We start from the raw sequence: 12,404 nt of genomic DNA, 5'->3' as shown, positions 1-12,404 counted from the left end.
TTTTCAAATAAGGTACCCGAGCTCAGCCTGTTTCCCCCTGGGTTTTGGAACACCCCCAGCTTTAAACTATTGTTGCAGGGTACTTGCTACTCAGTGTTCCCTGTATTATTCCAGACCTTTCTGGACAGGGCACGTGGCGAGCTTCTTTTAGATGTTGCTTCCTCTGAAATCTATGTTAAAATTTTGTGACAAATGTAGGATTTTAGATATATTTGATTATAACCATGTGACAATTTAAGGGTTAATGGTTTGGGTTAGAGTGTGTTTGACTGCATGTTTTAAAATAATCTTGTTTTGCAAGACCAGAAAGCTTTTAGGAGCCAGAGGTGAAATTGATCATTGTAAAAGCCTGGGCCAGTGCACTGGTGTTTGACTAGGGGGAGTCTCTGGGGAGTTAGTGTTTTCAGCCTCAAGAGTTAATTTTTCAGCTTGGGGAGATGATGTAATTAATGGGTGGAGCCAAGGCATTCAGACATTTTGAGAAAGTTTCTGAGTTGAGTTCTGATCTGGCTAACATTGAAATGAAATGAAATGAAAATCGCTTATGGTCACAAGTCGGCTTCAAATGAAGTTACTGTGAAAAGCCCCTAGTCGCCACATTCTGGCGCCTGTTCGGGGAGGCTGGTACGGGAATTGAACCATGCTGCTGGCCTGCCTTGCTCTAAGGTTATTTGCTCTCAAAGTAGGATCGTTTTTTAAAAAATTAATAGTATTTAAGGTAGTGCAGACTTGCCGGCGGACAAGGAGAAGCTGAAACAAACCAGATGAAACAGCTTTCTTTGACAACATCAACCAGAGTCTGCAGGGGTTCTAACAGGAGCCAAATCTGCTCTGAAAAGCAAATATTACTCTCTGCCATTTGGATGTAGGATGAAGTCAGCTGTATGTATTTCCTTTCTTGTTGTTTAATTGGGAAGAGAGATAGTAATTAAGGCTATAGTATTTACTGTACTGAGTAGTATTGTTTAAGGGGTAATTGTAAGATATTTTCAGGTGTGAGGTGAAAGATTTTAATACTGTGTTAATAATAAAGTTTTGTTTTAAAAATACCAAATCCCTATTTCTCCGGCAATCACTTCTGGAGTGAAGTATTCTTTCCGCCCAGTCTTACAAAATAGACTAAAATATTTGGGTTTCGGCCCAGTATCCAAGCCATTGTTGGGGTCTGGTCTGGGGTCGTAATAATTTTGGTTCCTTCGGTGGCTGCTGCCGATATCTGGCACCCCTTCGTCACCAGCTTTGATGGAGTGAAATTTTTAGCTTCTTAATCGTTTTCAGATATCTGCACACAGATTGATGATTTTTCTGTTTCTTTTTAACTTCTTTGGGAGTCTGCTAGCATGGTTCCGCCCTCCTCATTGTCAGTTTCTAAAAAAAAGGATAGGTTTGCAGGCCACAAAGGTAGAAACAAACAAGAGCTTTATTGGAAAGGTGTTTACTCTACAGCTTGTCAAGATAGACCGCCTGCGCAAATGGCCGATGACATCATCAATGTGTCACATGGTCACAAGTGCCTTCTTGTTCCAACTAGGAACAAATATGAGTACACAACAGACCCGACAGGTAGATACTCGGGAGGATGTTTCCCTTGTATGGAAGTCTAGAACTCGGGGCCAAAGTTTAAAAGTAAGGGGTCCGCCATTTAAGACAGAGGTGAGAAGGTATTTTTCTCTCAGAGGGTCATTAGACTTTGGAATTTTGTTCTCCAGAGAGCAGTAGAGGCTAGGTCATTGAATAAATTTGGGGCTGAGAGAGGTAGATTTTTGATCAACAAGGAATAGGGGGATAGGCAAGAATGTGAAGTTAAGGCCACAACCAGATCAGTTGTAATCTTACTGAATAGGAGGGTAGGCTCAAGGGGTCGAATGACCTACTCCTGACCTAATTTCTTAGATTTAGAAGCTGAGGACTGTTTCCTTACAGTAGAGAAGTTGAACAAGAGATTTAATAGACTTGTTCAAAATGATGATGGATTTTGATAGATTAAATAAGAAACTGTGTCCAGTGGCAGGAGCATTGATAGCCAGAGAAAAGGGTTAACGTAATTGGCAAAAGGCCAGGGTGGAGGTGAGCAGATTTTAAAAAAAGAAACCCAGCATGTTTTGGTGATCTGGAATGCACAGCTTGAATGGTATTAAAGATGATTCAATAATAACTTTCAAAAGAGATCTGGTTAAATTCTTCAGGGGCAGGAATTTGCAGGATAATGGGCAAAAGCAGGGAAGTGGGACTAACTAGATTGCTCTTTCAAAGAGCCAGCAAAGACACAATGGGTCAAAAAGCCTCATTCTCTTATTCTACAAGAGGCAGAAAGTTTGGACTGGGGAATTCAAGAATTTAGGGCAAAGCAGCAAAGGCATAACCATCAGTCGTGGAGCAAACAAACGCGATGGGGAGAAGCAAGGATCAGGAAAGATTTAAATACAAGGATGAAATTTGGGTGTCGTGAACCAGTGGCTAATGAGGATAGGAGTGATGAGTGAGCAGAACTTGAATATGGATATCTGCAACTTAGCTTTGGATTTACTCAAGCTTATGGAAGGTGGCAGATGGGAGCCAAGTGAGGAAAGCATTGGAATAGTCAAGTCTGTCACAGAGATCGAAGGAAACCATCCTGTTGAGGGATATGGGGACATATGTCCAGCCCAGGGTCAAATAGGACGTCAGTCTGATTCCACCTCAGGCAGCTGCCAGTTGCTAGGGAACGGAATGTGTGTCAGAACTGAAGAAAATGGTTTTGTTCTTCCACAAGACCACAAATTAGAAGTAGGCTATTCAATCCCTTGAGTCTGCTCTGCCATTTGATAAGTATATGGTTGATCATTACATCAACTCCACTTTCCCCTAATCCTAGATTCCTTTATCGCTCAAAAATCCACCTAAGTCAGTCTTGAATATATTCAATTACCCAGTTTCCACTGCTCTCTGAGGTAGAGAATTTCATCAACTAAAGACCCTGAAACTGGGTCCCCTAGTTCTAGACACCCCCACAAGGGGAAGCATCCACTGTGTCATGTCCCTTCAGGATCATATATGTTCCAATAAGATCACCTTTAATTCTTCTAAACATCAACAGGTATAAGCCCATCTGCTCAACCTTTACAGAAATCAGTTGACTGATCCTTCATTGGGGCTGGTTTAGCTCACTGGGCTAAATAACTGACTTTTAAAGGAGACCAAGGCAGGCCAGCAGCACGATTCAATTCCCATACCAGCCTCCCCGAACAGGCGCCGGAATGTGGTGACTAGGGGCTGTTCACAGTAACTTCATTTGAAGTCTACTTGTGACAATAAGTGATTTTCATTTCATTTTTCATTTCATTGAACTGTTTCTAATACAACTACAAGGAGTACTCCAGATGTGATCTAACTAATGCCTTGCCCTGCACTGCACTGTTGCTGCAATGCTTCCCCAATTTTAAATTCAACTCCCTTGCAATAAAAGGCACAATTCCATTAGTCTTCCGAATCACTTGCTACATACATTACAACTTCTTGATTTTTATATCCCAGAGTGCTCAAATCCCTCGGTTTTCTATTCTTCCTGCCAAAATAGACAAGTTCACATCGTCCCACATTTTACTCCATCTGCAAATTTTTCCCCAAATCACTTAACAAATCTAAATCCCTTTGTGAATGCTTCATGTCATCTTGACAACTTACTTTCCCATCTACCTTTGTGCCATCAGCAAATTTAGCAACCATATATTTGGTCCCTTCATCCAAGTTCCTAATGATGTGGAGATGCTGGTGTTGAACTGGGGTGAGCACAGCAAGAAGTCTTACAGCACCAGGTTAAAGTCCAACAGGTTTGTTTCGAATCACGAGCTTTCAGAGCACTGCTCCTTCCTCAGGTGAATGACTTCTTACCAAGTTCCTAATGTTTAGCTGAGGAAAATTTAAGTTCATTTAGGTCTGGATGTTGGACGAGCAGTCTGACAACATGGAGATAGTAGAGGGCATCAAGAATGTGACAATGAGGTAGAACTGAGAAACAGGAGGGAGTAGAGGATAAATCTTCATGGGACTCAAGTGTAGGAGTGGAAAGAAAATCCACCGACTAAAACGGAGTAGGCAAGAGCCGACCCAGAGTTAGGTTGCTTAATTCAGCCAGAAAACAGGAGAAGGGTAGAAGATCCGTGCTTTTGGAACAATAAATATGTTAAAAGAATGTATTTTTAACAAATTGATTACTTCTTCTTTGTGACAACAAGTTTAGGAAAAATAAATGCTACAAATACTGTCCAGATTCTATTCTGCCTGCTTGTTCTTATCAAATAGCAATTTTGAATACTAAAATGTGTTTTTGGCTTCTATTGGACAGATAGCTGATGCAGAATATTTTACCTGACAGATGGACCAATAATGGGACACACTTGAATATCATGTACTTTTAAGGAACCTTTCATGTAACAATAAAGCAGGAGAAACTGTGAGAGAGAGAGTGAGAATGAATCAGGTGAGGTGGTCAAAACCAGGAAATAAACAATAGGCATTAAGGAAAGAGGATGGTAACAAGTTGGAAGGATTTAGGAAAAGCATTCTAGAGTACAGATCTTCGGTGGCTGAAGCTGGTACCAACCATATAAGAGACGTAAGGGACAACATGGTGTGGCGCTGCTAGTCAAGAGCAGTATTACGGTGGCGGAGAGGATGCTAGATGGGGACTCATCTTCCGAGGTAGTATGGGCTGAAGTTAGAAACAGGAAAGGAGAGGTCACCCTGTTGGGAGTTTTTTATAGGCCTCCTAATAGTTCTAGGGATGTAGAGGAAAGGATGGCGAAGATGATTCTGGATAAGAGCGAAAGTAACAGGGTAGTTATTATGGGAGACTTTAACTTTCCAAATATTGACTGGAAAAGATATAGTTCGAGTATATTAGACGGGTCGTTTTTTGTACAGTGTGCGCAGGAGGGTTTCCTGAAACAATATGTTGACAGGCCAGCAAGAGGCGAGGCCACGTTGGATTTGGTTTTGGGTAATGAACCAGGCCAGGTGTTGGATTTGGAGGTAGGAGAGCACTTTGGGGACAGTGACCACAATTCGGTGACGTTTACGTTAATGATGGAAAGGGATAAATATACACCGCAGGGCAAGAGTTATAGCTGGGGGAAGGGCAATTATGATGCCATTAGACGTGACTTGGGGGGATAAGGTGGAGAAGTAGGCTGCAAGTGTTGGGCACACTGGACAAGTGGGGCTTGTTCAAGGATCAGCTACTGCGTGTTCTTGATAAGTATGTACCGGTCAGGCAGGGAGGAAGGCGTCGAGCGAGGGAACCGTGGTTTACCAAGGAAGTGGAATCTCTTGTTAAGAGGAAGAAGGAGGCCTATGTGAAGATGAGGTGTGAAGTTTCGGTTGGGGCGATGGAGTTATTGAGTTCTTTGAGAAGGTGACTGAACAGGTAGATGAGGGTAGAGCAGTTGATGTGGTGTATATGGATTTCAGCAAAGCGTTTGATAAGGTTCCCCACGGTAGGCTATTGCAGAAAATACGGAGGCTGGGGAATGAGGGTGATTTAGAGATGTGGATCAGAAATTGGCTAGCTGAAAGAAGACAGAGGGTGGTGGTTGATGGGAAATGTTCAGAATGGAGTACAGTCACAAGTGGAGTAGCACAAGGATCTGTTCTGGGGCCGTTGCTGTTTGTCATTTTTATCAATGACCTAGAGGAAGGCGCAGAAGGGTGGGTGAGTAAATTTTCAGACGATACTAAAGTCGGTGGTGTTGTCGATAGTGTGGAAGGATGTAGCAGGTTACAGAGGGATATAGATAAGCTGCAGAGCTGGGCTGAGAGGTGGCAAATGGAGTTTAATGTAGAGAAGTGTGAGGTGATTCACTTTGGAAGGAATAACAGGAATGCGGAATATTTGGCTAATGGTAAAGTTCTTGAAAGTGTGGATGAGCAGAGGGATCTAGGTGTCCATGTACATAGATCCCTGAAAGTTGCCACCCAGGTTGATAGGGTTGTGAAGAAGGCCTATGGAGTGTTGGCCTTTATTGGTAGAGGGATTGAGTTCCGGAGTCGGGAGGCCATGTTGCAGCTGTACAGAACTCTGGTACGGCCGCATTTGGAGTATTGCGTACCGTTCTGGTCACCGCATTACAGAAAGGATGTGGAGGCTTTGGAGCGGGTGCAGAGGAGATTTACCAGGATGTTGCCTGGTATGGAGGGAAAATCTTATGAGGAAAGGCTGATGGACTTGAGGTTGTTTTCGTTGGAGAGAAGAAGGTTAAGAGGAGACTTAATAGAGGCATACAAAATGATCAGGGGGTTGGAAAGGGTGGACAGTGAGAGCCTTCTCCCGCGGATGGAAATGGCTGGCACGAGGGGACATAACTTTAAACTGAGGGGTAATAGATATAGGACAGAGGTCAGAGGTAGGTTCTTTACGCAAAGAGTAGTGAGGCCGTGGAATGCCCTACCTGCTACAGTAGTGAACTCGCCAACATTGAGGGCATTTAAAAGTTTATTGGATAAACATATGGATGATAATGGCATAGTGTAGGTTAGATGGCTTTTGTTTCGGTGCAACATCGTGAGCCGAAGGGCCTGTACTGCGCTGTATTGTTCTATGTTCTATGGAAGCCTTACACAAGGATATGGAGGGTGAATACTGGGACATAGTACTGGGGAGGATTGCAATGAGGAAGAGTGGCACTGTGGGATTTATACCTTAGGATGAGTATTCCCAAGGTGACAACTAAGATCAAGATTGCAAGGAAGAAACTGCAACTTTTGGGTGAACTGGAGATTGTGGACAGAAATAATGGAGAGACTGGGAGATCTCTAACATTTAGTAGATTACGTCAGAATATCTTGAAAGTAAAGTAGTCAATTGCAACCTTTTCTCAAGAGAAGAACACCATTGCTTGGTCTGCTCATAGAATGCTACATAGTTGACATAGGATGCTACAAAGCAATAGCATACATTTTTGAATACACCAGAAATGCATAATTAATGTCATGATGTAACTCAGGCATCTAAATTAATTGCATATTGCCACATTTTCTTTGTCCAGTGTACAAAAGTCTTAACAGCAAATTAATGTCAAACTAAATCTGCAGAGGAATTGTTTATTTCGGCTACTGTACCTTGTGTCTGAAATGGAGAACCAGGTCCCGTGGAGACAGACCTAAAAACAAAGTCCCAATATATATGAAATTACAATAAAACTATTCAGCCTCCGTAAAGAACAGAATTGCTGACAGGTTCTAAACTCACTAATCCTTTGGCAGGTAAGGGACTTGCCACCTGCCAACAAGTACTAGACTCTTTATAAAATCATAAAATGATACGACACTGAAGGAAGCTATTCGTTATGGTGCAGAAGGAGGCTATTTGGCCCATCAAGTCTGCATCCTCTTGCTAAATGAGCATTATGACTTTGTGCATTCTCCTGTATCCCTGCATATTGTTTCTATTCAAGTAATCATCTAATGCCCTCTTGAATGCCTCAATTGAACCTGCCTCCATCGCACTTTCAGGCAGCGTATTCCAGACCCCAACCACTCGTTGGGTGAAAAAACCCTTTTCACATCACATTTGCTTCTTTTGCAAATCACTTTAAATCTGTGCCCTCTCGTTCTTGATCCTTTTACAAGGAGCAGCAGTTTCGCCCTATGTACTCTGTCCAACCCCCTCAGAATTTTGAACATCTCTATCAAATCTCCTCCCAGTCCTCTCTCCACGGAAAACAGGCTGAACCTCTCCAATCTATCCTCATAACTGTGGCTTATCAGCCCTGGAACCATTCTTGTAAAACTCTTCTGCAGTCTCTCCAATGCGTTCACATCCTTCTAGTGTGACTCCCAGAACTGTACACAATATTCTGGGTGCGGTCTAACTAATGTTTTGCATATGTTCAGCGTAACCTCCTTGCCCCTGTACCCAATAACCCTACTGATAAAGCCCAGAATACTATATGTTTATTAACTGCTATAACCTTTCTCACAAGTCTGTTGTGCGGCGCGGTCTCAAGTGCCTTCTGAAATTCCAAATACACCACATCAACAGCATTACCCTCATCACCTTGGACCTGTTGCCTTCTAAAAAAAAACTCCATCAAATTAGTTAAACACGATTTCTCCTTTAGAAATCAATGCTGATTCTTCCTAATAAACACACATTTTTCGGGGTAACATTTGCAGTTCTCCAGTCCCCTGGCACCAAGTCTACATAAGACTGGACGATTTTGGTCAGCACCCCTGCAATTTCCATTCCTATAATATATATATATCTCATTCTTCCTATGGAAACGCATGACCTCATAATACAGCAGGTTGGGGCTTTCCTTTTTAAAGAGATTTAGAGGCCCGGCCCAACTCAATGTTTTTAATGTGTGACAATCTATTGCCATCAGTCTTGAACATACTCAACAACTGAGTCTCCACAACCCTCAGGGGCAGGTAATTCCAAAGAGTGAAGAAATCACTCCAAGCTTCAGTCCTAAATGACCTCTCTCTTATTCTGAGGCTGTTTCCCCTGGTTCTAGAACTCCCAAGCTAGGGGAACAACCTTCCTATATCTGCCCTGTCGAGTCTTGTAAGTATTTTGTATTTGTGAATGCGACCAACCTCGTATTCTTGCAAACGCCAGAGAATAAAGGTCTAGTCTATAATTTTCCTCAAAGAACATTCCCTCCATCCCAGGAATTCATCTGGTGAACCTTTGTGGTGCTCCTCCTTAGCTAGTATAACTGCAATATTTAGCAGCAGCCCATAAAATTCATGAAGAATAGCAGCAAAGCTATTCTTCATCTTGCAAAATACACCCACTGAAAGAGTAAGTGGTATAACAACATTGTGGATGTACCCCCTAAATGCAGTGTGGATGTACCGACACTTCAGGGACTGCAGGGGTTCAAGAAGGCAGCTCACGACCACCTGCTCAGGGGCAATTAGGGATGAGCAATAAATGCTGGCCTAGCCCACATCTTGCAAGTGAATTTAAAAAAAATAACCTGAACCTCATGTATAGCCGTGTAACAGCAGAGTAACTACTTGCATAACCATGATTACTAAAGTACTTGCATCTATCGGAAATCTGCACACATCCATCGTAACCTAATTATTTCTGTACTCCCAGAAGCAATTAGGATCATGTTCACAAGGTACATGCCACTGTAGTTTCCAGCTGTACCTTATTGGGTTATCTAACAAAAAAGGTGGAAGGAAGTGACAAAACTCACAATGCACATAGCAATTAACAGGAACTTGATGTGCAGTGTTGACAACACTGCAACCTCGGCTTAATCGTGATGGATATAACGTATGTAAATGAATATTGCAAAAGTTATAAAGTGCATTTTAAACTTAAATGTCTACAGATATTGTAACCAGAAAAATATATTTTATGGTTTCAAGTGAAACAAGGATGAGGAAGCCTAATTACAATCTACTTTTCGTGCTTCACTGAATTTCCACCATGATGTAAATAGTAAAAGGAGGACAGAAAATGTACTCTTTTGGCAGTTAAGAAGTAATATTACTGACTGAGCTGGTCATGTCCTAAAAGTCATGCCTGCCAGACTATGCCTCCATTTGGTGATTAAGGAACTAAATACTAGAAAGAACTGGCATTTTATTGTCTTCAGCAGTCTAACAGCCTCAAATGCCACAATCTATGAACCTATTGGAATGAATGACTACATTAGTTCTTGGAAAGTCTCATGTTCAGCCTGAAGTCAATGTCCTTTGAGCAGTGTCCCCAGGTGCCTGGCAGCGCCAGGGTTCAATTCCATCCTTGGGTGACTGTCTGTGTGGAGTTTGAACTTTCTCCCCGTGTCTGTGAGGCTTTCTTGTTTCCTCCCACAATCCAAAGATGTACAGGTTAGGTGGGTTAGGAGTGCTCTTTCGGAGGGTTGGTGCAAACTTGATGGGCCAAAAGGCCTCCTTCTGCACTGTAACAATTCTATGCTTGGTCCCTTTTCTACTTTGTCACATGGTAGGGATTCAAGATGCGTCTCCTGCCAATATTACCATAAATGGAGCTGTCATGAAGGAGACAGCATCATTATTCAAATTTAAAATAATCAGGTTTCATTTGTGCTATATGAATGGTAGCTTTGAAATAAATCAATTGCCATCTTTTGAAATGGTTGCTGGTTATTGATTGGTAGCTTGTCATAATTGTCTAGTAAATGAAACTGGTTTCAAATGGTTTCAATATCTGACTGAACAAATACCACACTCATTATGATTAACGACATTGTGGCTATTTGATGTAACCCTATTTTTGTGCTCTTTGAAAAGTGTGAAACCGCAGACATGCAAAATAAATAGATCGACCCTGCTTACAAGATTGTTTCCTCTAAGCATTCAAGGTGATTTTAATCCACTTACCCAAGGAAGCCTGGGACCCTTCCAACGCATTTCCTCCTAAAGAGCCGTTCATGTGTTCATAAAGTTCCTAGTTTCATCATTAAAAAAAAAATCAATATTTTACATACTAAAGACATCTAACCACCACACAAGATCTTTGTGTTCCAATTAATCCAAATAAAAACAGAAGGATTTAATACCTAACACTCTAAGCACTGCACACATAAGAAATGTACCACCGTTGTCTCACAGGCACAGGTAAGAAAATCCATCACTCAACAAGTTGTCATGTGATATTAAGGATCTGCACAATCTTGCACATTTCATTGCACTTGGAAACATATTTGTACTTTAAAATTGTACACCATGTTAAGAAATTTGATGCAATAATAAACTTTGCTGTGTTTAAAGAAGCAAAATTAAAGAAAAAAATAACCAAAATTGTTTCCTGAAAAGGCAAGCCAAGGTTACCATGGAGAAAAGAAAAACACAGGAGCAACTACGAATGAGATATTTCCAGCACTGATACAATTGTAAGGATCCTTCCTGCTGATTCCCTTATTTCCCCTTTCTTTATTTTTGTTGTTATCATGTTTGACCCAAGGATGCTTAATGGACATGTATCTATAAGTCAAGCAGCAGAGAGAAAGAAGAATTCCAGAAGTTGGAACATAGCATATGGTGCTGTTAGTGTTTGAACAGGACAACTCACCAACTTCTCGGCACCCGAGAGATGGGGTGGGACTCAGTTTGATTGGCTGGGGGCCAATGAATTGGTCAATAGGCCGTATTCTGCCCGGTGACAGGCAGTGATTGGGTCCTATTCGAGTGGAATGGTTTTCAGAGACACAAGGAGCTCAGTTTGAATCCTGGACACTCAGAAGCAAGGATCTTCTCTCTCCCTCTCTCTTTTCTCTCTCTCTCTCTCTCCCTCCACCCCCCACCCGCTCTCCAGAAAGGCTGTGAGCTGATGTATTTCTGAACCTACAGAGAATCTGAATGAATTAATCTACCGTGAAACCATTGCAGGCTGCAAACAGAGACCTGGATCTGAAAGCTTGCTTTGAAGGAAGATCTGCTAAAGACAGCCATCCGAAACAAAAAACATTTTTCCTTTTACTTATTATTTTCACTCCTCCGTGTTTGTCTGTCTTACAATTTACAGTGCAGAAGGAGGCCATTCGGCCCATCGAATCTGCACTGGCCCTTGGAAAGAGCACCCAACCCCATAGCCCAGCAACCCCACCCAACCTTTTTTTAGACACGGAGGGCAATTTAGCATGGCCGATCCACCTAACCTGCACATCTTTGGACAGCAGGAGGAAACCGGAGCACCCGGAGGAAATCCACGCAGACGCGAGGAGAACGTGCAGACTCCGCACAGACAGTGACCCAAGCCGGGAATCGAACCTGGGACCCTGGAGCTGTGAAGCAAATGTGCTAACCACTGTGCTACCGTGTTGCCCCTGCTAACCACTGTGCTACCGTGCTGCCCCTTGTGTGTGTATGTGTGTATTAGGAATTAGATAGAAGTTAACCAGTTGTATTTGCTGCATATTTCATTATAGTTCTTGTTATAAATAAAAAAGTAATTGTGTTTACATTTGCAAACCTGGTGACTGCAATTATTGGTCAGCCAGGGACCAAAGACTTGGGGATTTTTCGAAGAATTATTGGTTAATTCAATTGTGTTGCGACTCCGGGTTAAGGGGAGCTGAAAGTGACCGCGTCTTAGTCCAGGGTACCCTAATACAATATCGGAAAAATGAGATTTTCAGGAATCCTCTCCTGGAAATTTTATCTAACAGTCAATCAGACAAGACTATATTAGTACAATTATTGTCCAGAAGGTGAAAACAGAAAAGAGGCTGTTCATAGATTATCATAGAATTTACAGTGCAGAAGGAGGCCATTCGGCCCATCGAGTCTGCACCGGCTCTTGGAAAGAGCACCCTACCCAAGGTCAACGCCTCCACCCTATCCCCATAACCCAGTAACCCCACCCATTGTATATGTTGTGTTGCCCTATTATGTATTTTCTTTTATTCCATTTTCTTCTCATGTACTTAATGATCTGTTGA

The 12,404-nt window shown here is 42.2% G+C and overlaps 1 protein-coding gene across 1 annotated transcript in view; it reads right to left on the bottom strand.

Annotated features, from left to right (window-relative positions):
• Positions 1–12,404, bottom strand: part of avl9 (AVL9 homolog (S. cerevisiase)) — a 162,671-nt gene that overhangs the window by 77,553 nt on the left and 72,714 nt on the right. The window contains exons 6-7 of the mRNA XM_072466837.1: positions 10,345–10,411; positions 7,096–7,136 (exon numbers count right to left, since the gene is read on the bottom strand). Coding sequence (XP_072322938.1) covers positions 7,096–7,136; positions 10,345–10,411 — 108 coding nt within the window. The remainder of the gene's footprint in view (positions 1–7,095; positions 7,137–10,344; positions 10,412–12,404) is intronic.

The sequence above is a fragment of the Scyliorhinus torazame genome, chromosome 11, assembly GCF_047496885.1.
Source record: "Scyliorhinus torazame isolate Kashiwa2021f chromosome 11, sScyTor2.1, whole genome shotgun sequence".
Lineage (NCBI taxonomy): Eukaryota > Metazoa > Chordata > Chondrichthyes > Carcharhiniformes > Scyliorhinidae > Scyliorhinus > Scyliorhinus torazame.
This window is presented reverse-complemented; position numbering and strand designations above follow the sequence as displayed.